Source organism: Pelophylax lessonae (genome assembly GCF_965119305.1).
Source record: "Pelophylax lessonae genome assembly, chromosome: 13".
NCBI lineage: Eukaryota > Metazoa > Chordata > Amphibia > Anura > Ranidae > Pelophylax > Pelophylax lessonae.
Window position 1 is genome coordinate 178,842,638 of NC_138780.1, and position 27,369 is coordinate 178,870,006.

A 27,369-nucleotide genomic window follows, 5' to 3' on the forward strand; every position below is an offset into this window, starting at 1 on the left:
AGACTCCGTAGCTGCCAGGTACATCCTAATTGCTCAGACCACATCCAAGGCATGCAAGGCAATTTCCCTCCGATGTTTTGACCTGGGACACAGGGAAGACAACACAATGTCTTCATTCAAATGAAAATCAGAGACAACCTTTGGAAGGAATGACAGACAGGGGCGAAGAACCACCTTATCTCTGTGAATCACCAAGTAAGGTGAATGACAGGATAACGCCGCCATTTCCGACACCCTGCGTGCAGAGGTGATAGCCACGAAAAAAGCCACCTTCTAAGACAGCGTAAGCAAGGGAATCTCCTGAAGTTTCTTAAAGGGGGGTTTCTGGAGGACGAAAGCACCAAATTGAGGTCCCAAGGCGGCGGTCTGCACTGAAGGAACCAAATGTTGGACCCCATGAAGAGAGGTACGCACCAGAGAGTGTGTGGCCAAGGGTCGTTGTAAGAAGAAGGCCAACAAAGCTGACCCCTGCCCTTGATGGTACTCAAACCCCCCGTTGAAGGAAGGTCAAGATCCGAGCAACCAAGGATGAACCTCAAGAGACTCGCACCACACAATGTACATCTTCCACGTACGATGGTAGATCTTCCTAGAAGTAGATTTCCTAGCTTTTAACAGCGTTGGAATCACAGACTCAAATACACCTAGATCTATCAGCACCTGGCGTTCAACAGCCAAGCCGTCAAAGCCAGCAACTGTAAAGCAGGATGGAAGATCGGTCCTTGGGACAGCAGATTCTCCCTGAGAGGAAACTTCCAAGGAACGTCAGTGACTAGCCGCACCAGATCGGCGTACCAAGCTCGGCGAGGCCAGTCTGGAGCCACTAAGATGACCGGAATCCCTTCTGCCGCGATCCTGCGTAGAAGTTTTGGCAGAAGCTTGATAGGAGGGAAGGCATACATCAGACGATACTGACCCCACGGGGCCACCAGGGTGGTCAGGTGTGGAAAGTGGGGTCCCCCAAGGATCTGTCCTGGGACCAATCCTGTTTAATTTATTCATAAACAACCTAGAGGAGGGGATAACCAGCACATTCTCCGGATTTGCGGATGATACTAAGCTAAGCAGGCCGATATCTTCTATGCAGGATGTGGAAACCTTACAAGCGGATCTGAACAAAATAATGGGGTGAGCAACTACATGGCAGATGAGGTTTAACACTGAAAAATGTAAGGTAATGCATATGGGTGCCAGAAATACGAATGCAAGCTACTCACTAGGGGGGAACCTCTGGGTGAATCTAAGATAGAAAAGGACCTGGGGGTCCTAGTGGACAACAGGCTTGGCAGTGTCATGCAATGCCAAGCTTCTGTAGGCATTGCCATCAGACTACTGGCATGTATAAAAAAGGGGATTCACTCCAGAAATAAAGAAATTATTCTCCCACTCTACAAGACTCTGGTCCGGCCACATCTGGAGTATGCTGTCCAGTTCTGGGCACCGGTCCTCAGGAAGGATGTGCTGGAACTGGAGAAAGTCCAGAGAAGGGCAACAAAAATAATTAGGGGAATGGAGGACATCAGCTATGAGGAAAGACTACAAGCACTGAACCTATTCTCTCTGCAGAAGAGACGATTGAGGGGGGGATATGATATCAATGTACAAATACTGTAGCGGTGACCCTATCATAGGGAACAAACTATTCAGAGAAAGGGAATTCAATAGGACACATGGCCACTCACTAAAAGTAGAAGAAAAGCGGTTTAACCTTAAACTGCGCAAAGGGTTCTTTACTGTAAGAGCGGTAAGGATGTGGAATTCTCTTCCACAAGCAGTCGTATCAGCAGGGAGCATCGATCGTTTCAAAAAACGATTAGATGGGCACCTTAAAGACTACAACATACAGGGGTATCCAATGTACAACATACAGGGGTATCCAATGTACAACATACAGGGGTATCCAATGTACAACATACAGGGGTATCCAATGTACAACATACAGGGGTATCCAATGTACAACATACAGGGGTATCCAATGTACAACATACAGGGGTATACAATGTACAACATACAGGGGTATACAATGTACAACATACAGGGGTATCCAATGTACGGTTAACAGCAAACACACACACACATCATAGGTTGAACTGTGTGGACTGATGTCTTTTTTTCAACCTCACAAAACTATGTAACTATGCCTATGGAGAATGTTAAGTACTGTAGTTTGTCGCCATTCCACGAGGGCATTCAATTTTGAAGCATGACACGTTGGGTATCAATTTACTCGGCGTAACATTATCTTTCACATTATACAAAAAAATTAGGCTATTGGGCTATAAAGTGTTTGTTTTTTTTTTTTCAAAAAAAATTGCATTTGCAAGACCGCTGTGCAAATACTGTGTGACATAAATTATTGCAATGATTTCCATTTTATTCTCTAGGGTCTCTGTTATAAAAAATAATAATAATAATATATATATATATATATATATATATATATATATATATATAAATAAATAAATAATGTTTGGGGGTTCTAAGTAATTTTCTAGCAAAAAATACTGATTTAAACTTGTAAACAAAAACTGCCAGAAAAAGCCTGGTCAACAAGTGGTTAATTGATCAAAAATAAAACTATGAACTTATTATGCATTTTTTCACACCTGCCTAAAACTTTTGCACAGTACTGTATATACAGTATAATAAATAAATACAATGTTCCAGCGTTATATACAGGGTGAGAGAGGTATATACCATGTAAAAGAGGTATATACAGGGTGAGAGAGGTATATACCATGTAATAGAGGTATATACAGGGTGAGAGAGGTATATACCATGTAAAAGAGGTATATACAGGGTGAGAGGAGGTATATACCATGTAAAAGAGGTATATACAGGGTGAGAGAGGTATATACCATGTAATAGAGGTATATACAGGGTGAGAGGAGGTATATACCATGTAAAAGAGGTATATACAGGGTGAGAGAGGTATATACCATGTAATAGAGGTATATACAGGGTGAGAGGAGGTATATACCATGTAAAAGAGGTATATACAGGGTGAGAGAGGTATATACCATGTAATAGAGGTATATACAGGGTGAGAGGAGGTATATACCATGTAAAAGAGGTATATACAGGGTGAGAGAGGTATATACCATGTAAAAGAGGTATATGCAGGGTGAGAGAGCTTTATACCAGGATGAGAGAGGTATATACCATGTAATAGAGGTATATACAGGGTGAGAGAGGTATATACCATGTAATAGAGGTATATACAGGGTGAGAGAGGTATATACCATGTAATAGAGGTATATACAGGGTGAGAGGAGGTATATACCATGTAAAAGAGGTATATACAGGGTGAGAGAGGTATATACCATGTAATAGAGGTATATACAGGGTGAGAGGAGGTATATACCATGTAAAAGAGGTATATACAGGGTGAGAGAGGTATATACCATGTAAAAGAGGTATATGCAGGGTGAGAGAGCTTTATACCAGGATGAGAGAGGTATATACCATGTAATAGAGGTATATACAGGGTGAGAGAGGTATATACCATGTAATAGAGGTATATACAGGGTGGGAGGAGGTATATACCATGTAAAAGAGGTATATACAGGGTGAGAGAGGTATATACCATGTAATAGAGGTATATACAGGGTGGGAGGAGGTATATACCATGTAAAAGAGGTATATACAGGGTGAGAGAGGTATATACCATGTAAAAGAGGTATATGCAGGGTGAGAGAGCTTTATACCAGGATGAGAGAGGTATATACCATGTAATAGAGGTATATACAGGGTGAGAGAGGTATATACCATGTAATAGAGGTATATACAGGGTGAGAGGAGGTATATACCATGTAAAAGAGGTATATACAGGGTGAGAGAGGTATATACCATGTAATAGAGGTATATACAGGGTGAGAGGAGGTATATACCATGTAAAAGAGGTATATACAGGGTGAGAGAGGTATATACCATGTAAAAGAGGTATATGCAGGGTGAGAGAGCTTTATACCAGGATGAGAGAGGTATATACCATGTAATAGAGGTATATACAGGGTGAGAGAGGTATATACCATGTAAAAGAGGTATATACAGGGTGAGAGAGGTATATACCATGTAAAAGAGGTATATACAGGGTGAGAGAGGTATATACCATGTAAAAGAGGTATATACAGGGTGAGAGAGGTATATACCATGTAAAAGAGGTATATACAGGGTGAGAGAGGTATATACCATGTAAAAGAGGTATATACAGGGTGGCAGAAATACATACAATGTAATAGAGGTATATACAGTGTAACAAAGGTGTATGCAGTGAAGAGGTATATATATATATATATATATATATATATATATATATATATATATATATAATGTAAAAGAGGTGCATACCAGGTAATATAATGTCAGGGGGCCAGTAACATAAATAGAGTAATGTTTTACCTCAAGTTTTTTCAATGAGCTTTAATTTCCATCAATCAAAACGGGTTTCCTGGTTACAGGGGGCGGGCTTCTCCCTTCTTCCTGGTTACAGGGGGCGGGCTCCTCCCCTGTTCCTGGTTACAGGGGGGCGGGATCCTATCATCGTCTTGGTCACAAGTGGGCGGGTTCCTTCAGTCTCCCTGGTAACAGTAGGCGGGTCCTCTAATTGTCCTGGTTACGGGGGCGGGCCCTTCTTGGTTGCAGCAGACATGGAATGAGTACATGTTGTTTGCACATCCGTATACAAAAGTTTCTGCAGCTCATGTCACGTGGTTTTGTTCATCTCAAGAGGTAAGAAAAGTTCCTCCCTTGACTTCCCCAGGACCAAACTTTTCATTGACCTCCAGTATGCCTATAGAGTGTTAGTTCCTGTGCACCAGTGTGGAGGATATTCTGTGTACACAGATGCCTAGCTCCAGTGTGGGGGATATTGAAGTCATTCATCAGATAGTTCCAAATTAGTGGTCATGCTATCAGACAAGTTTTTTTTGGGTTGGAAATTGTAAACAGAAACATTATTTGACACAATACACAGCAGATTGTTATCTGTGAAATAATTATTACACAAATGTGTCACACACACCCCTCCCCCTCTACTATATCTTACAACACGGGGAGATTTTACTGTGTAGATTTAAAGACACAGAGCCCCAAATATCACCCCTTACTCTACAAACTGACATTTTTCAAAAATTTTAACCACTTAAGCCCCGGAGGATTTGGCTGCTCAAAGACCAGGGCCTATTTTGCGATTCGGCACTGCGTGACTTTAACGGACAATTGCGCGGTCGTGCGACGCTCTACCCAAACAAAATTGATGTCCTTTTTTTCCCACAAACAGAGCTTTCTTTTGGTGGTATTTGATCACCTGTGCGATTTTTACTTTTTGCGCTATAAACAAAAAAAGAGCGACAATTTTGAAAAAATTATATTTTCACATTTTTTTATATAAAAATAAATGTAAAAATCTAAATTTTTTTAACATTTTAGGCCAATTTGTTTTCTGCTACATATTTTTAGTGAAAAAAATCGCAATAAGTGTATTTTGATTGGTTTGCGCAAAAGTTATTGCGTTTACTAAGGGAAAGATTTTTGTCATTTTTTATTGTTTTTTTTTTTAACTAGTAATGGCGGCGATCTGCAATTTTTTTTTTTTTTTTTTGCTGGACTGCGACATTGCGGCGGACAGATCGGACCCTTGACTGACATTTTTGACACTTTTGGGGGTACCAGTGACATTACTACAGTAATCAGTGCTATAAATATGCACTGTTACTGTAAACATGACACTGGCAGGGAAGGGGTTAACTTTATTAGAAATCCAGGGGTTAAGTGTTTCCCTAGGGGCGTGCTTCTAACTGTAAAGGGGCGTGGCTTGTGATGTAACCACAGAGACATACGATCCTACATAGCAGGATCGTATGATCTCTGCAGTTACACCAGGGAGAATGACAGGCGGCTGTGTTTACATCAGCCGTCTGCCTTTCTCCCTCTCCAGCGGGAGATCGCGAGTGGCCGGCGGACATCGGAGCCGCTGGTCACTCGCGCTGGGATGGCAGTGAACGAGCGGGGGCAGGAGCGTGCCTCCGGCGGCGCACGCTCGCCCCCTATTGGCTCGAGGGCGAGTGACTTACCAGTTACTCACTTTGCCCAGGGGGGGCTGACTGCCGCAGTATATGTACTTGCGGCGGTCGACAAGTGGTTAAATGGGAGAAAAAAAAAATCTTCCATTGGACCATACGTTTAACCCATTTTGAAGTATTGCAAAAATGTCAGTTTGTAGCCGGTGGGTTGATATTTGGGGCTCTGTACCTTTAAATCTCCACAGTAAAATCCCACCGTGTTGTAAGATACCGTAGAGGACACCGTGTGTGACACATCTGCAATGTAAACGCATTGGTCCAATGGGAGATTTTATATTTCTCCCATTTAAAATTTTTGAAAAAATGTCAGTTTGTAGCCAATGGGTTGATATTTGGCTACAGTTTGTAGCCTAAGGCCCCTTTCACACAAACGATCCAATCCAATCCGATCCGCCTGTCAGTTTTTTTAGGCAGATCTGATCGGATCCTCCCTGCATCCCTATGGGGCAGCGGATGTCAGGGGTGACATGTCCGCTAACACCCACTGCCATCTGCATCTGATCCTGTCCGTGAAATCCGAACGGATGGAAACCCTATTTTCTATCCGTTCAGGGGATCGGATGAGAGCGGACAGGCGGTCCGTTCTCATCCCATCTCCCCATAGAGGACAGCGGGGCTCTGACACCTCCCTCTCTCCCGCACCGGACAGGGGACCGTGTGAAAGAGCCCTAAGGGTTTATATTTGGGTGTCTGTATCTTTAAACTTCCACAGTAAAATCCCATCGTATTGTAAGATATGGTAGAGGGGGAGGGGTGTGTATGACACATCTGCATTGTAAACGTATTGGTCTAATGGGAGATTTCATTTTTGACCCATTTTGAAGTATTGCGAAAATGTCAGTTTATAGCCTAAGGGGTGATATTTGGGGCTCTGTATCTTTAAATCTACACAGTAAAATCTCCCCGTGTTGTAAGATATAGTAGAGGGGGAGGGGTGTGTGTGACACATTTGTGTAATAATTATTTCATAGATTACAATCTGCTGTTTATCGTGTCAAATAATGTTTCTCTTTACAATTTCCAACCCAAAAAATGTGTCTGATAGCATGACCACTAATTTGGAACGGTTTGATGGCTTGACTTTAGTTGGAGGTTATCCTGCGTACACAGACGCCTAGCTCCAGTGTGGAGGATATTCTGTGTACACAGATGCCTAGCTCCAGTGTGGAGGATATCCTGCGTACACAGACGCCTAGCTCCAGTGTGGAGGATATTCGATGTACACAGATGCCTAGCTCCAGTGTGGAGGATATCCTGCGTACACAAATGGCTAGCTCCAGTGTGGAGGATATTCAGTGTACACAGATGTCTAGCTCCAGTGTGGAGGATATCCTGCGTACACAGATGCCTAGCTCCAGTGTGGAGGATATTCAGTGTACACAGATGTCTAGCTCCAGTGTGGAGGATATCCTGCGTACACAAATGGCTAGCTCCAGTGTGGAGGATATTCAGTGTACACAGATGCCTAGCTCCAGTGTGGAGGATATCCTGCGTACACAGATGCCTAGCTCCAGTGTGGAGGATATTCAGTGTACACAGATGGCTAGCTCCAGTGTGTAGGATATTCTGCGTACACAGACGCCTAGCTCCAGTGTGGAGGATATTCGGTGTACACAGATGCCTAGCTCCAGTGTGGAGGATATCCTGCGTACACAGATGCCTAGCTCCAGGGTCGAGGCTACTCTGTGTACACAGATGTCTAGCTCCAGTGTGGAGGATATTCAGTGTACACAGATGGCTAGCTCCAGTGTGGAGGATATTCTGCGTACACAGACGCCTAGCTCCAGTGTGGAGGATATCCTGCGTACACAGATGGCTAGCTCCAGTGTGGAGGATATTCGGTGTACACAGATGCCTAGCTCCAGTGTGGAGGCTACTCTGTGTACACAGATGTCTAGCTCCAGTGTGGAGGATATTCCATGTATGCAATTAACTCCAGTGTGAGGGATATTGTATATACATGAATGTCTAGTTTTGGGGTTTGTGGGATATTCTGCACACAGCTCCAGGGTGGGGGATTTTCAATGTCTGCCAATGGTTAACTCTGGTGTGTGTGCGCGATAGTCTGTGCAAAAAGGGGGGGGGGATATGTTGTGTACTCGATGGCTACCTCCCATGTGTGGGATATTGTGTACTACATGGTTAGCTCCAGCATTGGGGATATTCTGTGTGCTAGATAGTTACCTCCGGTGTGGGGGATATTCTGTGTACATGGATGGTTACCTCCGGTGTGGGGGATATTCTGTGTACATGGATGGTTACCTCCGGTGTGGGGGATATTCTGTGTACATGGATGGTTACCTCCGGTGTGGGGGATATTCTGTGTACATGGATGGTTACCTCCGGTGTGGGGGATATTCTGTGTACATGTTAGGTGGGTTCTGGTGTGGGGGATATTCTGTGTATATGGATGGTTAGCTTTGGTTTGGGGGATACTTTGTGTATATGGATGGTTAGCGCTGGTGTGGGGGATACTCTGTGTACACGGAGGGTTAGCTGTGGTGTGTTGATATTCCATGCCATGTACACGGATTGCTGGCCCTGTGCTCCGACATGAGATGATTAGAGACAAGCACACAGAAGGAATTCTGAGGGTTATTTCCCTTTATTTCAGTGCAGTGTAACAGAAACAACAATGGAGTATATGGGGTGTACATCGGTGTGAATGTTCCCTCCATACAGGTGAATATGGGGTGTACATCGGTGTGAATGTTCTCTCCATACAGGTGAATATGGGGTGTACATCGGTGTGAATGTTCCCTCCATACAGGCGAATATGGGGTGTACATCGGTGTGAATGTTCCCTCCATACAGGTGAATATGGGGTGTACATCGGTGTGAATGTTCTCTCCATACAGGTGAATATGGGGTGTACATCGGTGTGAATGTTCCCTCCATACAGGCGAATATGGGGTGTACATCGGTGTGAATGTTCCCTCCATACAGGTGAATATGGGGTGTACATCGGTGTGAATGTTCTCTCCATACAGGTGAATATGGGGTGTACATCGGTGTGAATGTTCCCTCCATACAGGTGAATATGGGGTGTACATCGGTGTGAATGTTCTCTCCATACAGGTGAATATGGGGTGTACATCGGTGTGAATGTTCCCTCCATACAGGTGAATATGGGGTGTACATCGGTGTGAATGTTCCCTCCATACAGGTGAATATGGGGTGTACATCGGTGTGAATGTTCCCTCCATACAGGCGATTTGTCATTTTCTCTGTCATCACCCGGAGGATGCTGCAGGACGAGGCGCTCACCATTAACTCTTGCATGCCTGGACGGTCACTTTTTAACGGAGAAACTTCTGAACTCCAGTTGTTGGATGTCCCTCTGGTTGTGAAATTTGGCCTCTGTGATTCTGGATTTGGGGCTCCCTTTGTTCTGCAGCCATTCTTGCATCTCCTGCACTCGGCTTAGCGGCCCCTGAATCTGCCCCCGGACCGTCCCATCGCCTGTATTCTGCACCCAGCCAACCAAGCCCAAACGTGTCCCCTCTGCCTGAAATTAGGGGAACAAAGAGCCCGTCAGCACGATCACAGGACATCAGAAATCTGAACAATGAGAGTGACAACATGATACGCCCACTGGGGGCAACATGTGAGGTCCTCCTGGGTGAGAATGGTGACCGGGATGGATGGACGTTACCTGTGTGTACTTGCGGAAGAAAACCCCCTGCACCTTTCCAAACACCTCATAGTCCAGGGAGATGAGCGAGCCACCATCCGCCATGTTCCTGAGGAGGGAAGAGACAAATGACATGGTTACCATGGCGATGGCTCATCAATTCTTCACTCACCAATCCCACTTCTCTACTTCCTTAGTCACACTGCTTTGCTGTTACAGATTTCCATCTCTGCATTTGCCAGATAATTTCTTACTCTTCCTGTGCTGGGGGTTTGTACCTCAGACATGGCAGTCTGCACCTGCTGAGATAAAACCAACTTCTGGATAAAACTGTGCCCATGGATATGGGGCCCCTGTGTACACAGGACAAATGAGAAGGCACAAAGACTGCATGGCTCACAAGGGGCTCCTCTATGACTAGATACAGTATATAGGGGCCTCTGCTGACACAAACCTACTCTCCCCCATATAAAGGAGGGGCCCCTGTGTACACAGGACAAATGAGAAGACACAGGTAGACCCCCATATAAAGGAGGGGCCCCTAACTATCCTCTACCTTCCCCTCCCTCAATGGCTTTTTCTAAAGGGGGCCTTGAAATCCTCTACCCCCACCATACATAGGAGGGCCCCCATGGTTGGATATATAGGGCTCGCTTCTGACACAACCCTATCCCCCCCCCCCCATCCATAGGAGGGGCCCCTGTGTACATAGGAGCAAACAAGCGGGCCCCTAACTATCCTCTACCCCCCCATGGCTTTATATATATAAGGGGCCTCACAATCCTCTACCCCCACCATATACAGGAGGGCCCCCATGGTTTGATATATAGGGGCCTCTTCTGACACAACCCTACCCCCCCACCACCACATGACTGGATATATGGGTGGCGTCTGCAGACACCTCACCCCTTACATTGGAGGAGATGGATATATTACGGGGGTCTCGCAATCCTTTACCCCCCTCTATAGCTGGATATATAGGGGGGGGGTCTCACAATCCTTAACCCCCTCTATAGCTGGCTATATAGGGGGGGGGGTCTCAAAATCCTTTATCCCCCTCTATAGCTGGCTATATAAGGGGGGGGGGGGGGAGTCTCACAATCCTTAACCCCCTCTATAGCTGGCTATATAGGGGGGGGTCTCAAAATCCTTTACCCCCCTCTATAGCTGGCTATATAAGGAGGGGGTCTCACAATCCTTTACTATCCTCTATAGCTGGATATATAGGGGGGGGGGGTCTCACAATCCTTTACCCCCTTCTGTGCCTGGATATATAGGGGCCTCCCCCCCCCCCCCATTCATACACAGGGGCGATCTTTCATGATTGGATATACAACAGACCACTCACTTTGCGCTGCCCCGTTCCTATGACAACACCGGCCAGCAGAGTCCCGCAATGATGACGTAACGGGTTCCGCTCCTTTACGCATCTCAGCCTCGGTTTCGCTCATTGGCTCTGTAGTCTGTATCCCGCCCTCAGCACACTGATCGGTCATTCCTTTATCCGCCAGCGCACACAGGCCCCTCCTCCGTATCCATGGCAGCGGTCTCCATGGTTCCTGGAGTACACAGAGCTCCCCTTCCTTTCTGGATGGTGGAGAAGTGAGGAAGATCTGAGCTTTGCTGCAGCCATTCATCCTTCCAGTGTCAGTGAGTAGATTCTCCTTCCAGGACTGTGTGTGTTCTTCCAGGACTGTGTGTGTGTGTTCTCCTTCCAGGACTGTGTGTGTGTGTGTGTTCTCCTTCTAGGACTGTGTCTGTGTGTGCTCTCCTTCCAGGACTGTGTGTGTGTGTGTTCCCGGATAGCAGTACTGGAGGAATCCTGAGGGCTGTGCAGCCCCTCCCCCACACCCTCTCACATTCTCCTCTCTGTTGTCACCCGGTGTGCTGTGTAGTGAGTGGCTGTGTGCCAGCTAAGGGTGTTTTGTTGAGGGGACTGTCATTTGTGCGCAAAAAAGTGAATTTCCAGGCACTTTCTTTGGGGCCAAAACTGCAGCTTAAATTAAAAAGTTCAAGAGTGTAGATGCTGAATATTAGCGGGCTCCAAACTGCGGCCCGGGGGCCAGATGTGGCCCTTAACTTGCTTTTATCTGTCCTCGGGTCAGCACCCGGCATGTGGCTATATGGCCACCCCCTACCTGTAACAAGTTAAAGCGAAGTTCCACCCTGAAAATTTGTTTTTCACCGTCTGCTTGCTATAATTTACCTGTAAAACAATTGGATAATTAATTTTTTTTTTTTTATTCACTCACCTTGTTTTTAAAGAAAATATACTTCCCTTACTTCCTCTTACCTTCTTCTGCAGCCGTCACTTCCTGCTTGCGTTGACTCCTGGGAGCTGAGTGTCATCGCTTCCAGGAATCAATGCGCCTGCACCGGCCCCGCTCATCAGTTCCGGCGAAGGCGCCGTCATTCCCTGCTGAACAGCTTCTAGGCATGTACCCGCACATTCGGCACTGAGGCCGGTATTCACCATTGCCCTGGTGTCACAGACTCTCACTGAGTGGGCTCAGCTTTTACACCGTGACCGGGAGGGAGAACAGCTCCCCTCTGCCTTTGCTGAGCTGGTGGACCAGCTGGTCCAGGGGCTGCAGTTTATCTGTGAAGCCTCTTTGGATGCGGCTCCCCTTGTGGCTCGGCTCTCTGTTTTTACAGTGGTCCTTCTGCATGTCTTTTGGCTTAAATGCTGATCTGCGGACCAGACTTCTAAAAAGGCCTTGACTGATTTCCCCTTTCAAGGAGATCGCCTGTTTGGAGCTACCCTGGATGACACCATTAAAAGTCTCACAGGGGGGAAAAAGTACCTTCCTTCCACAGGCTTCTAAGGGCAAGGAACCTTGTCATAGACGTGAGCCCTCCTTCTCGGCTCATCAAGTTTTTTTTTCATCCCTCAGGGTCGACTGACAAGGGCTTGAAGCCTTTCAGGGTCTCATCTGGAGGATCCAAATGAACCTGATCTGCAAACTGAGAGCGGGCTTCTCCAGACCTATAGACAAGGCTCCTTCAGCATGAATGTGCACTCTCACCCGTATTGGGGGTGGGGAGATGTCTTCACTGGTTTCTGGACTCGTGGACTTCCCTGGAACAAGACAAGTGGGTCCACAAAGTAATTCGGTCCGGCTACAAGATCGAGTTTCGCTCTTGTCTCCCGGAAAGGTTCTTTCCTTCCAACTTGCGCCTGTCTCCGGTAGGGCTGAACGATAGTCGATGTGATATCGACTATCGTTCTGCGGGCGTGGGCGATATTCATATCGCCGAAGACACGATATTTAGCATAGGCAGGGAGAAGTCGGGACTCGGAGGGAGGAGGAGGACTCCGCCCCTCCAGCCCGATGCAATCCAGCCCTCCCAGCTCTGCCTCTAGTATGCAGCCGACCATTACTCCGCCCTGCTCCGCCCATTGTCTCTCCTGGCTGCATCGGGGGCGGGATCAGGCTGTAATGTTTTGTAAATAGATTCAATGGAGAGACAATGGGCGGAGCAGGGGCGGAGAAATGGTCGGCTGGAGACTTAAGCCTCGTACACACACAGATTGTTGGCCGTGAATTTTTGGCCAATGTCCGATCGGCCGATTGTCGGCTTGTTAGTATGATGCTTCCGACAACCAACTGCGACTTTTCGGCCGAAAAAAATCTGGTGTGCATGCTATAAAATTTTTGTTGGCCGTCAACAGAACGGCCGATTTTCCGTCAGTTAGTACAGATTTCGGCAGACAAACATCAGATGAGCAAGACTGGGCATGCTCAGAGAAGAAAAAACACACGGAAAGTAAACCAGCACATGACATCACTTCTGAAGTTGGTTGTTGTTGGCTGAGAAAATTCATGTGCAGTCTAGAGCACATTTCAACCAACACAACAACACTGGACAAAAGACGGCCGATCGGTCGGCCAACAATCGGTGCGTGTGTACGAGGCATAAGAGGCAGAGCTGGGAAGGCTGGATTGCATGGCGGCGGAGAGGCTGCAGAGCGCTACAGTGCAAAGCAGCAGGAGAGGGGGGGAGAGACGTCCGGAGCATGGCGGAGGAGCACCGGGGGACAAAGGCTGCTACCGTACTACTGCTGGGACACTTCACTCAGCCCGCTTCCTCTACACTCCGGCTCCGACACAAGGCTCGGGCTGTCCGGGCGGGAGAAGTTCTACAAGTGTGGCGGATCCCCTGGCGGAGAGCTGAGCTCTGCTCACTGATCCCTCCTCCGGAGACTGTCTTTGACGCTGTGTATACGGAGCTGGCACTGGGTGCGAGGATGTTCTTCTACCTCCTACCACCACTGTGAGTCCCGACTCTGCCTATTCCACACTGTCAGTGTCTTCTGCATTCCACCCAGAGAAATATCGCAATATATATAGTTAAAAACCAAATATCGCAATGTACTTTTTTCCCCAATATCATGCAGCCCCAGTCTCCGGGCTGCTTACAGGGTCTGTTTGGGGCGGTTCAAGACCCATTACCTCAAGGGGTGATTGTCATGGTTCCAACTTCGGAACGTTTTCAGGGATTTTACTCAAACCTGTTTACAGTTCCCAGGAAGGAAGGCAAGGTGCGTCCAATCCTGGATCTCAAGGCGCTGAACTGCTTTGTGCAGGTGCAGAAGTTCAGGGTGGAGTTTATTCACACAGTAGTTGCATCCCTGCATCAGGGAGAGGAGCATTATCAGTTTGTGGAGTTACCCCTTCATCTCGCCTCTGCTCCTCGGGTCTTCACAAAAGTGATAGCCCCGGTGCTAGCATTGTTACGCCAATGGCGGATCGGGGTACTGGGCTACTTGGAAAACCTGGAAATCACCATACGAACTCTGCAGGAGTTCGGCTGGATTCTGAATTTTTAGAAGTCTGCTCCGGTTCCGTCCACAAAGCTGTACTATATGGGTCTGACTCTGGACTCTGCCTTAACCAGAGTGCTCCTTCCTCTGAATAAACTCTAGAAATTGCATGCTGAGATTTGTCACCTGCTGTTCAGCTGATGGTCATCCCTCCGGGCTTGCATGCGGGTGCTGGGCCTGATGGCGTCTACCTTTTTTGAGGCGGTTCAGTTTGCATAATTCCATATAGGGTCCCTGCAAAGAGAGATTCTGGCCAAATGGGACAAGACTCTGCAGTCTCTGGACAATCAGAGATCAGGCTGAGCCGGGGAACAAAGGAGTCCTTGATATGGTTGCTTCGTTCTCTGCTGCTTCGGCTGGCCAAATCCTTCCTTCCTCCCCTTGTATTGGACAGTGGTCACCACGAAATGCCAGCCTCTCTGGCTGGGGAGACGTCCTCGGCAAAGATTCTGCTCAGGGGCACTGGAGACTGGAACAGTCCAGATTACCGATGGATGTCTTGGAACTCCGAGCGATCAGACTGTGCCTGGACCATTGGACAGATCGTCTTCAGGGATGTCCAGTGCACATTCAGTCAGGAAATGCCACAGCCGTGGCTTATGTCAATCACCAGGGGGGCACAAGAAGTGTCCTGGCGGCTCTGGAGGTAGCCGGCGTTCTAAGGTGGGCAGAATGGTTAATTCCAGCCCTCTCCGCCGTACACATTCCCGGGGTGGAAAACTGGCAGGCTGATTACCTGTTGTTAGGCATTGGACCAAGGAGAGTGGTCCCTTCATCTGGAGGGGTTTCATCAGTTGTGTCTCTGGTGGGGCATCTGTTGGCGTCTCTGCTCAACAGCAAGGTTCAGAGGTTTGTGGCTCGGTCACGGGATCTTCTGGCGGATGCCACGGACACTCTGGTGGCCCTGTGGGGTCAGTATTGTTTGATTTATGCCTTGCCTCCTCTTCAGCTTCTGCCAAGACTTCTACGCAGGATCGAGGCAGAAGGGATTCCAGTCATCTTAGTGGCTCCAAACTGGCCTCGCTGGGCTTTGTACGCCGATCTGGTGAGGCTGGTCGTCGACGTTCCTTGGAAGCTAGGACCAATGGCCAGAGCACCCCCATCCCTTACTACCGATATCAAGAGTCTCCCACCCTCCCTCCTCCTTTACATCACAGTGCACTCCCCCCTTACCTTGTGCTGCTAATGGGAAGAAGCTGGGGGTGAAGCAGAAAGTGCAGGGTCTGGAGGAGGATCACAGGAGGGCTGAAGTAAGCTGTCAAAGTCAACTGAATGAAGAAACCAGGGGAGGCGGGAACAAAGGGGTGCTGAGGCTGTAAAGAATCTGGCAGAGGAGTTCTGTCCTCCTATCTGCTGAGACAAAGTAGGGGCAGAGACAAGGGCAGCTGTAGGAGAGGTGCGTGGATTGAGCCTGGAGGCCTTGTGTTTGACACACATAGCATATAAAGTGTGCACACAAGGTCATTACTAAAGCACATAAGTAGCATAGATTTCCATACATCCAGCATATTTCTGTAAATCCTTTCATCCCCCCCCCCCCCCCCACAGAATTTATATGACTCCATATTGTACACACAGAAGGTAGCTATGTAAACCTATCCTTGCATTCATAACTAATACTGAATTCTGTAACATTTTATTTTCTCCCCAGGGTCAGCATGGCGAGGCTCAAGATGGCTCCAAATGCATTTCCCGAAGGGTTAGCTGAATCGAGGCTTCCAACACTGCAAGCCCCTAAAATGCTGTCCCGACTGGAGATGTTAAAGAGCGACTACCAAGAGCGAACCCTCCGAGCCAAAGAAGAGAAGATGATGACTCTGCTGAAACAGCAACAAGAGCGCATCTCCCACAGGGCCACCAACTCTTCACTGTACACTGCATATCCTTCTCAACACAAGTCATTTCATGAAGTCCACCAGCACCCATATTCAAGTCCCTGGGCCCCAGAGGAAAGCGCATGGGCCTCTAACTGGACAGTAAGCAAGAAGACTGTTGGCATAGACCGCGCTCATCCTCTCAAACCAGTCTATCACCGCAAGGCCACCACACACGTGGCAGAGAACCATCACCCTCCATCAGCTAACGGGTACAATCCTCTTCCAGTACGAGAGCAGGTAAGGTCCAAATCCGGCCCAGCCCGAACAAACCCTTGGCAACAGCTGGAGAAAAAGGAGTCCAGCCTTGAAGCGGAGATTCGCAGGAAAGAAGCGCTGCTAAGAGAAAAGCTGCGGAAAACAGAGGAAGAACTGCGCCGCATACAGAGAGAGAGAGAAGAGGCAGAAATGGAAGACAGAAGAGTCCAAGAGATTCAGGACACCAGGAGGGTGAGGGCAGCCACAACCCAGAACAGGACAACAAAGACCTACCAGTATTCAGGGTATAGCGAGGAGAAAGGCCGGGAGGACAGACATCAGTTTATGGAGGACAGATTCTATGAGGACATAGAAGCTAAAAGCCAGATCCAGGAGCCAACATTTGACAGGAGCGCAAAACACATTAGACAAACCGAGAGCACGAAACATATCAGACAAACCGAGAGCGCAAAACATATCAGACAAACCGAGAATGTTTCTCCATTGCTGACAAATGGCTCCTCTGATGTCACAGTGGCACCTCAAGGTGCTCAAACCAACAGTTCCTCCATAGGTGATCACGTAGAGGAGGTCAATGAAGAGGACTTGGTTCCATGCGAGCTGTGCGGGCGACGTTTTATGGTGCAGCGTCTAGAGAAACATATGCAAGTCTGCCAGAAGATGCTGAATTCCAAAAGGAAGGTGTTTGATTCTTCCAAAGCTAGAGCCAAAGGGACCGACCTCGAGCAATTTCTACACACCAAAGGGAGAACGAAAGACCCACCCCCACAGGTAACTCCATCTCTTCTTACTAACATGTACTGCATACCTCCTCAACTTTTTTTGAGATGTGAATGAGGGACACCTTTTAGCAAAAGTATATAGGTGTAGGACACCCCCCCCCCCCTGCCACCCCTGCTTAAAGGAGAATTCTACAAAACCAAAGGATTAGTTAAAGAGGAAGTAAACCCTCCTCTGACACTTTTCCCTATAGGTAAGCCTATGATAAGGCTTACCTATAGGTACTGTAAATATCTCCTAAACATGTACCGTTTAGGAGATATTTACCTTACATGCAGCCAGTGACGTCACGTGCTGTGACCGTCGGATCCCGCGCACGTGCGCGGGAGTGACGTCACCGCGGCTCCGGCCAATCAGATGGCCGGATGCCGCGATCCCGGAAGACGGGCGACTGAACATGTCGCCCGTCATACAGGTAAGCAGGCGGCACGGCGGGGGCTCGTTCTAAGGTAAGTATTTCATAATGAGCTAGTATGCGATGCATACTAGCTCATTATGTGTTTCTCTTTCAGGTTGTAAAAAAAAAAAAAAAAATGTTAAACGAGTTTACAACCTCTTTAAGGACTCTGGGACTCTTACACCTTATGATTTAAGGATTCTTATATATTTGCATATATTTTTATATGTACATTCAATATTGGCGCTGCTTCTATTGTTTTTATAGAACTAGTAAATGTGTGAAGAGAAGACCAGATAGCGGCCTTAAAAACTAAAGTAGAAGTTCAGGCAAAACCAACCCTAAATCTACTTTTAGTCACATTCTAAAACTAAAGCAAAAATCACTATACATACCTTTTCTGCAGCTGCTCTGGTCTGGTCCCACGCTGAGCTGTCAGCGGTGGCTTCAGTGTGTGGAAGCGTGCAGGAAAGGCAGCCGACAATGGAAGCCCCATAGTAAGTCCATGGGTGACGTCACTTCCCAGCCTTTGTTGGCGGTCTCCTGCACACAGCATCTGCCGCTGGAGACCGAACCGGATCGCCTGCAGAAAAGGTATGTATAGCAATTTTTGCTTTACAGGGTTGGATAGATTAATTTTAGAATGTGGCTGCCAGTAGATTTAGAATTAGTTTTTGGCTGAACTTCTACTTTAAAAAAAAAAACGATGCTTGATGCAGAATCGCCCAGGAACCGCTGACATTCCTAGTGGAATAGTCCTTGACCTGGAAAGGATGACTCTTGCCCTTGATACCATAGGCCTGAGAAATTAGTTGATCAATTCACCATAAATAGTGGATCGAGACGCAGCCTAGCCATTGCACGGGCCCTCAGGCAGAACAAACAGAGAGTCAGACTGAGATCTAGATGGCAGCTCACTTCATCGTAGAAGGTTAATAGATTAATCTGGCATTAAACGTTTTTTTAAGAATCCATGCTGATTACTACTTATAATACAGTTTTCCTTACTAAAGTCTTGTAAGTAATCTCTTAACATTCCCTCCAAGATGTTGGAGGGGATGTTAAGATATTATTTACAGGACTTTAGTAATGAAAACGGTATTATTAGTAGTAATCAGCATGGATTCATGAAAAACCGTTCTTGCCAAACCAATCTTTTAACCTTCTACGATGAAGTGAGCTGCCATCTAGAAAGGGAAGCCTGTGGATGTGGTGTATCTGGACTTTGCAAAGGCATTTGACACCGTTCCCCACAAACGCTTACTGTACAAACTAAGGAAGGTAGGTATGGACCATAGGGTGAGTACCTGAATAGAGAACTGGCTCCAGGGGAGAGTCCAGAAGGTGGTGATTAATGGGGAGTACTCAGATTGGGCAGGTGTGGAAAGTGGGGTCCCCCAAGGTTCTGTCCTGGGACCAATCCTGTTTAATTTATTCATAAATGATCTAGAGGAGGGGATATCCAGCACAATCTCGTTTTTTGCCGATGATACTAAACTAAGCATGCCAATATCTTCTATGCAGGATGTGGAAACCTTACAAGCGGACCTGAACAAAATATTGGGGTGGGCAACAACATGGCAGATGAGGTTTAATGTTGAAAAATGTAAAGTAATGCACTTGGGCATCAGAAACACGAAAGCAAGCTACTCGCTAGGGGGGGGGGGGGGAACCTCTGGGTGCATCTAAGATGGAAAAGGACCTGGGGGTCCTGTGGACAACAGGCTTGGCAGTGGCATGCAATGCCAAGCCGCTGCAAGCAAAGCCAACAAAATACTGGAATGTATAAAAAAGGGGATTCACTCCAGAAATAAAGAGATTATTCTCCCGCTCTACAAGTCCCTAGTCCGGCCACACCTGGAGTATGCTGTCCAGTTCTGGGCACCGGTCCTCAGAAAGGATGTGCTGGAGCTGGAGAAAGTCCAAAGAATGCCCACAAAAATAATTAGAGGAATGGAGGACATTAACTATGAGGAAAGACTACAAGCACTGAACCTATTCTCTCTGGAGAAGAGACGCTTGAGGGGGGGATGTGATATCAATGTACAAATACTGTACTGGTGAGGACTCTAGCATAAGGAGCAACCTTTTTAGAGAAAGGGAATACAATAAGACACGTGGCCACTCACTAAAACTAGAGGAAAAACGGTTTAACCTAAAAATACGTAGGGGGTTCTTTACTGTCAGAGCAGTAAGGATGTGGAATTCTCTTCCATAAGCAGTGGTAGCAGCAGGGAGCATCGATAGCTTCAAAAAACTATTAGATGGGCACCTTAAAGACCACAACATACAGGGGTATACAATGTACGGTTAACATCAAAATCACACACACACAGGGCCGCTGATAGGCCAGTACAACTGGCCCTGTTGTACCGGGCCCGGAGTCCTCCACTCTGCAGGGGGGCCCGGGCAATCTAAAATCTAAAACACAGTGCAGAATAATAAAAAAAAAAAAGCCTTTTTGAATTCACAGAATCCCCTCTCCTACTTACTAAACTGGTGTTTTTCCTTTTTCTGGGCCCCTCTCTAATAATGTGCTGGTATGTGTGGGAGGGACTACTTCTTCTGTTTCGGGCGCATGTCTATTCAGTGCCCGCTCTGCATAGGATTCCTGCCTGCAGCCTGTGTAATGCCTTCCCTGCCCTGGCGGAGTGATCTCTCTTTCCCTGCTTATGGTGCTCAGCTCTGCTCCCCACTCGGCCTGGAAGCTGTGTCTGTCTGTGGAGGAGGCAGAGAGGAAACATCTCAGCCACAGGCAGCCGACATTTCTCTCCAGAAAGCAGGTAACAGCACTGCAGGAAGGCACTGAGGAGAAGAAGAGGTTCATGATCGTGAGGCTGCCAGACAGTCCCAGTGCAGTGCCTAACACAGCAGAACATTCAGGTGTGTCTGAACACTGAAGACACATTTATTTCACACAAAGTCAGGCAGGGCTAAAGATTGAAGGAAAGCCCAGAAAATCCAGATTGTTTCTTTATGTATTTGACTTTGTAAACGTTTACAGGATTGATGTAGCTCACTGGTATTATTTCCCAAGTCAGCCTAAAGATTTCTATAGTAGAAAAAAAAGTTATGCTTTCAAATTTGTGCTTTTTAATCAAACTATCTGAGAACAGAAAAGCTTTTTTTTCAGGTTGGAAATAAAATGATCAATAACCATAGCAGTGTGTGTCATTGAAGGCATCCTTGTCACTTCTGTTACAAGGGAAAGTTACAGGAGTTCACTATGTAATGAACAGAGAGGATTCTCTCTGCCAGAGGTGGGAAGCATTGTGACTCTGCCCTACAAATCTCTGCTTTCACTTTATCTAAAAACTCTGATCCCATACAGAGAGATGGGGAGAGAGAGACTGAGAGGAGAAGAGAGAGATATATAGATGGGAGAGAGAGAGAGGAGAAGAGACAGATATATAGATGGGAGAGAGAGAGACTGAGAGGAGAAGAGACAGATATATAGATGGGAGAGAGAGAGACTGAGAGGAGAAGAGACAGATATATAGATGGGAGAGAGAGAGACTGAGAGGAGAAGAGATATATATATATATATGGGAGAGAGAGAGAGACTGAGAGGAGAAGAGAGAGATATATAGATGGGAGAGAGAGAGACTGAGAGCAGAAGAGAGAGATATATAGATGGGAGAGAGAGAGACTGAGAGCAGAAGAGAGAGATATATAGATGGGAGAGAGAGAGACTGAGAGGAGAAGAGAGAGATATATAGATGGGAGAGAGAGAGACTGAGAGGAGAAGAGACAGATATATAGATGAGAGAGAGAGAGACTGAGAGGAGAAGAGAGAGATATATAGATGGGAGAGAGAGAGACTGAGAGCAGAAGAGAGAGATATATAGATGGGAGAGAGAGAGAGACTGAGAGGAGAAGAGAGAGATATAAAGATGGGAGAGAGAGAGACTGAGAGGCGAAAAGAGAGATATAAAGATGGGAGAGAGAGAGACTGAGAGGAGAAAAGAGATGGAGAGAGAGACAGAAAGAGAAAGAGAGGGAGAGAAAAAGAGAGATGAATGGGGAAAGAGATGGAGAAAACAAGATATAGAGAGAATTAGAGATGGAGGGGCAGACAGAAAGAGAGAGACCGAGAGAAAGAGACAGATAAATATTATAGAGAGAGCGGTGGACAGAGAGAGAGAGATGGAGAAAGAGAGGGAGATGGAGAGAGCAATAGAGAAAGAGAGGGATAAAGAGAGAGAGAGATGAAAGGGGAAAGAGACTGAAAGAGAGAGATAGAGAAAACGAGATATATAGAGAATTACAGATGGAGGGGCAGACAGAAAGAGGCAGATTGATAAATATTATATAATATAAGATAAAGATGGAGAGAGATAGAGGGAGAGAGAAAAAGAGAAATGGAGAAAGAAGCAGAGAGGTAGGCAGAAAGAGAGAGGGGCGGAGAGAGTGAGAAATAAAGAGAGAGAGAGAGAGAAAGAAAGAGAAGAAGAGAGAAAGAGACAGAGAGTTAAAGATTATATATCACAAAATAAAGATAGATAGAGAGGGAAAGAGACTGAAATGATAGAGATACAGCAGAGAGAGAGATAGAATGAATATATATCATAGATACAGAAAGAGAAATGGGCAGAGAGGGAAAAAGAGAGAGCAGAAAGATATATGGAGAGAGAGGAAAGGATGAGATACCAAAAAAAAAAAGAAAGGAACAGAGTGAACGACTGAGGGAGAGAAGAGAGAGACAGAGAACAGAAGAGAGTGAAGAGAGGAGCAGTGAGATGAACTGGAAGATCTATATACAGTATTTGAAGCATCAGCTTTTATCAAGAGAACAGGAACTTGTATAGAAGGCTGTATACGGTGTTAGAAGGCTGTATACGGTGTTAGAAGGCTGTATACGGTGTTAGAAGGCTGTATACGGTGTTAGAAGGCTGTATACGGTGGCACCTGCAGCTCCTCAGGTGCAGAAATTTTATGCCCAGCTTATTTTTAGCCTCCATGTATATAAGGGCCTGAGTTCCCATCACCACCGGGGTAGGGATAGCAGTGGCGGCAATTTATTTCAGAGCCACCATTGTTCTTTTTTAAAACAGTTAGCTTAGCCCCAGCATTTTCTGTGTGCCCCCCTTTGAATTTAGTACTAGAATCACCGACTGTCTGTGAAAGCCAGGATTTAGTCCTGGTTCACATTAGTACGATATCAGACATCGCATATGATTTGGAGCGCACTGCTCTGCAAATCACATGCGATGTCTGTGCGATGCAAATTCAGCCATACAGATTGTATGGCTGAATTTGCATCGCATTCGGACACAACTCGCACAGGACCCTTCTTTTTTGGTCCGCAGCAGAATTGGATCGCATGGTGGTTCACACCTATGGGATTCATGTTCGAACTGACAGTTCGCACTGCGATATGCAAACTGATCTGGAGGTGTTGTTAACCCTGTATTGACACCCCCAACAATTCGCATATGGCAGTGTGAACTGCTTGTGATTTGAATGTGATGCGGGAACCTGCAGTGGATTCACACGGTTCCCACATTGCATTTATGTGAACCGGCACTTAACACTAAACCCAGAAGCTGAAAAAATGTTTTCATGTGATACACAGCATTCCATAGGAGTGCCTGTAGCAGACCACTGTGTGTCACTCCCAGCTTCTGTAGCCTCCTGGGATCTGTGAAGATTTTACATGAATAACTAAAAGCTCATAAGAAGCTGATCATTGCAAGCCCCTTCTCAGTGGTAAATGGTTTCTCTCATCTCTGTAAACTGATACATCTCCAGGAGAGCTTGTTCTTTTGAAAGACAAAAGACTTACTAGCTAGATCACCATATAAAAATTAAGGAAAGAGAGTCTAAAAAAGAAAACTAATGCAATGCAATATACTAAATGTCTGCTTTTGGGTTTAGGACTGCTTTAAATATACAGTATCTCACAGAAGTGAGTACACCCCTCACATATTTGTAAATATTTTATTCTATCTTTTCATGTGACAACACTGAAGAAATGACACTTTGCTACAATGTAAAGTAGTGAGAGTACAGATTGTATAGCAGTGTAAATTTGCTGTCCCCTCAAAATAACTCAACACACAGCCATTAATGTCTAAACCGCTGGCAACAAAAGTGAGTACACCCCTAAGTGAAAATGTCCAAATTGGGCCCAATTAGCCATTTTCCCTCCCCGGTGTCATGTGACTCGTTACAAGGTCTCAGGTGTGAATGGGGAACAAGACTTTACAATCACTTTAAAGTCCCTTCTATTGCACTCAGCCTACTCCAAATCTCCAACTTTCTTCTGCAGTGCTCCGTCTTCCTGATACAGGGAAAGTGGAAAGGAGAGCTTCTGGAGCTCACAGAGGACATTACAAGGAGGCAGAAAACCACTTTTTCAGGAAAAAATAGATTATAGGGCCAGTAAGCAGTGGATATCTATGATTTTTATTTTTGAGCAACCATGAGTGTTTTTGAGCTGATAGTATCTTAAGACACTGGGCTCCATCCCTGAAACCTATCTACCGCTTTAAGAGCAGTGTTAAAAAAGCTCATAGCATTTTTCAAAAAATGTTTTGCCATTCAGCAAAAAATGCTTGTAAACTATGGCCTGCGTTATTCCATTGAAATATGCGGTATTTATTTCATAGAGCTATCCTGAGATAAAAGAGGTCTGTTCCCCTCTGAAATCAGTATGCCTTTTGGATAATCAAACCTATAACTGGCTGGAGGAAGATAAATATCACTTAAAGACAAAACTGCACTTTGTTTCCAGGCGGGGTCTAGGGAGGGGCCAGGGGCGGGGTCTGGGGAGGGGCCAGGGGTGGGGCTTAAGGGGCCCCATCAGGTTGGCTGTACGGGGCCCCATGATTTCTATCAGCGGCCCTGCACACACACATCATAAGTTGAACTGGATGGACTGATGCCTTTTTTCAACCTCACAAACTATGTAACTATGAAACAAAGTTTAGACTTTAGATCAATTCGAACATCCAAAGAATGAAGCACTTATCTTCTCCTTAGGATGTTTACGACAAAAAGATGGCATCACTGTGTTCTTATTTAGGTGTAACAAAGAAACCACCTTAGGTAAAAAAAAAAAAAAGAGGAATGAGGCATCAACACCAACTAATTCTGGTGAAGAGCCAGGAATGGTTCTTTGTAAGGAAGCGCAGCCAACTCCAATATTCTACAAGTCAAAGTAATGACAACCAAAAAGACAACTTTGTGTGTAAGAAGCAACAAGGGAAGTCCTCTCAGAGGCTCAAAAGGAGAACATACCTTCCTTGACAAAGGAAGCAGAGTATTGCGCCCCTGAAACAGTGGAAATACCAGATAAGGGCAAGGATTCAGAACTGATGAGACCCTTTGGGGAGCCATTGCAGGGGGTCCTCCCTACCCAATAGGGTGGGCACCCAAATCCCCCCCCATCACACTGCCTGCGCAAGATGATGGCTTGATGAGGATGCATAGGCCTATTATGCTCCAAGGGGAATGCCCATTTAGCTGAAAGGAATGTAGGTACAAGCACCAAAACCTAAATCGCAGTCACCCCTGGGAACAAGAATCCCTGATACTTGCTGCACTCTGTGCTGAGGCAGAAAAGATGAGCCACTGGCCATGCTGAGCTACAGCAGCCTGGAATCACGTTTCTGTGCGCCGGGAACCAGTAAAAAGGCAAATGTGCAGACAGACAGGATGATGTCATTGTGCACACACTAGTATCCCCTTTTGAACACTACTACTGCATTGTTACTTAAAGTTAAGCAAGCTCCGGGAGGCAGAAAGGACAGAAAAGCCTAGCGTGCTATAGTCCATGAGGTCACGAAGAGTTGGACACGACTGAACAACTGCAGTGTAGAGCTTCAATCATAGCCTAGCAGCCCAAGGCACAAGCGAATATTGTAAGGCAGTGGTCCTCAACTCCGGTCCTCGGGGCCCACTAACAGGCCAGATTTTAAGTATTACCTTGGGTAGATGCAGACTAGAATACTGCAATCACTGAGCAGAAAATGAGATCACCTGTGATGTAATTTAGTTATCTTGCAAACCTGGCCTGTAAGTGGGCCCCGAGGACCGGAGTTGGGGATCACTGTTGTAGGGGATTGCCATCACCTGTTCCATTTAGCCCAGAGGCACTCATCAGTCTTAGCTGCCAAACTTCATCCTTAATAGTGGGCAAACCCTGCAGGACCTTTAGGACCCCCCAAAGGTCTGGTGCCCTTGATCTGTGGAGCAACCTGTTGGCGAGGTCACCTAGTACACTTTACTCTGGAGATCATTTTCCTCAAGATCCAGGACCTACTGCCAGCATTATAGGCTGTCCCAACATTTGAGTCCAGGTACAGTCACTCTTGGCTGTAGCAACAGATCCAGGTAAAGCTCCCAATGCCATCAAGGGTGTTAGGAATTGGCCAGAAAGCATGTTACTGGGGTCCGTAAAAAGAGATCCGGCTAAAAACTGAGATGTAGCTGAGCTGGGGGAAGGGTTATGCCCAGGCAGGTATTCCTATCTTTTTATGGCCGGTGTCCATTCACCTGAAGGTGACAGCATAACCCATGTAGTAATGAATGTGAAGTCCTCTCTGTCCTGTAATGTACAATTAAGAAATAACCCTGCCCATCCGTTTATAAAATTGTATCTGAGTGTCCTACAGATGCCATGAATTATATACTGTATTGCCTACTAGTTATGGTTCCTGAATGGCTGTTACCAATTCTGGTGTCATTTCTGACTCTGGCATTAACATTTTCTTTCTACTTCAGGTCAAAGGCAGCTCATGGCGTCAGAAGCACGAGTCTTTCATCCGAACCCTCCGCCAGGCTCGCATGGTGCAGGACGTTGTGAGCAAAGGAGGAAAACCATCTGACCTGCCTCCACCTCCGCCAGAGGAAAATCCAGATTATGTGACCTGTCCTCACTGCAGTCGTCGCTTCGCTCCACGGCCTGCCGAACGCCATATACCCATGTGTGCAACAATTAAGAGCAGGCCCTGCCCTCCTCCAGGCCGGCGCCGCTGACACCAGAACGCTATGGAACTAGTGTGTGAAATATTTCTGCAGAGGTGGGTAAGAGATACAGGATAGGCACCCACTATATAGAGCAGTGGTCTCCAAACTGCACCCGGGGCCAGATGCAGCTCTTTGCTTGTCTTTATCTTGCCTTTAGTGCACTATATTCCTCCCACTGATATCAACAATGCAGCACTATTCCTCTGATACCAACAGCGGGGCACTATTCCTCCTAGTGACACCAATGACAGGGCACTATTCCGCCCATTAAAACCAACCATGTGGTATTGCTTGCTGCAATTTACAGGATGGCATTTTCTACGCTCAACAGCGCAACCCCCCCCCCCCCCCCCCCAAAGCTTGAATGACAGTAAACTGGTCCTTGGCTTAGAAAGTTTGAAGACCTCTGATACAAAGTTACAAGGTATGGGAGGGGAATTATCAGCACATAAAAAATAGGATCTTTGGACCTACTATAAAATCAGGATCTTTGGACCTACTATAAAATCTTTTTTCTCTTTCGTTCATTGACGGACACAGCTCCTCATCTTCATGACTATATGGGTTATACTGCTCCCTACAGG

At 46.4% G+C, this 27,369-nt stretch overlaps 2 protein-coding genes across 2 annotated transcripts; one reads left to right on the plus strand and one right to left on the minus strand.

Moving 5' to 3' along the window:
* The first annotated feature begins 4,674 nt into the window (after positions 1 to 4,674).
* On the plus strand, positions 4,675 to 26,963 carry ZC2HC1C (zinc finger C2HC-type containing 1C). The gene is made up of 3 exons (XM_082274984.1): positions 4,675 to 4,731; positions 16,194 to 17,406; positions 26,540 to 26,963. The coding sequence occupies exons 1-3, from the start codon at positions 4,703 to 4,705 to the stop codon at positions 26,792 to 26,794; spliced, it is 1,497 nt and encodes a 498-aa protein (XP_082131110.1). The 5' UTR covers positions 4,675 to 4,702; the 3' UTR covers positions 26,795 to 26,963.
* ACYP1 (acylphosphatase 1) lies at positions 9,331 to 11,174 on the minus strand. Its single transcript, XM_082242904.1, has 3 exons — positions 11,066 to 11,174; positions 9,739 to 9,826; positions 9,331 to 9,591 (listed from the first exon to the last, which is right to left on the minus strand). The coding sequence occupies exons 2-3, from the start codon at positions 9,820 to 9,822 to the stop codon at positions 9,376 to 9,378; spliced, it is 300 nt and encodes a 99-aa protein (XP_082099030.1). The 5' UTR covers positions 9,823 to 9,826; positions 11,066 to 11,174; the 3' UTR covers positions 9,331 to 9,375.
* Positions 26,964 to 27,369: the final 406 nt, after the last annotated feature.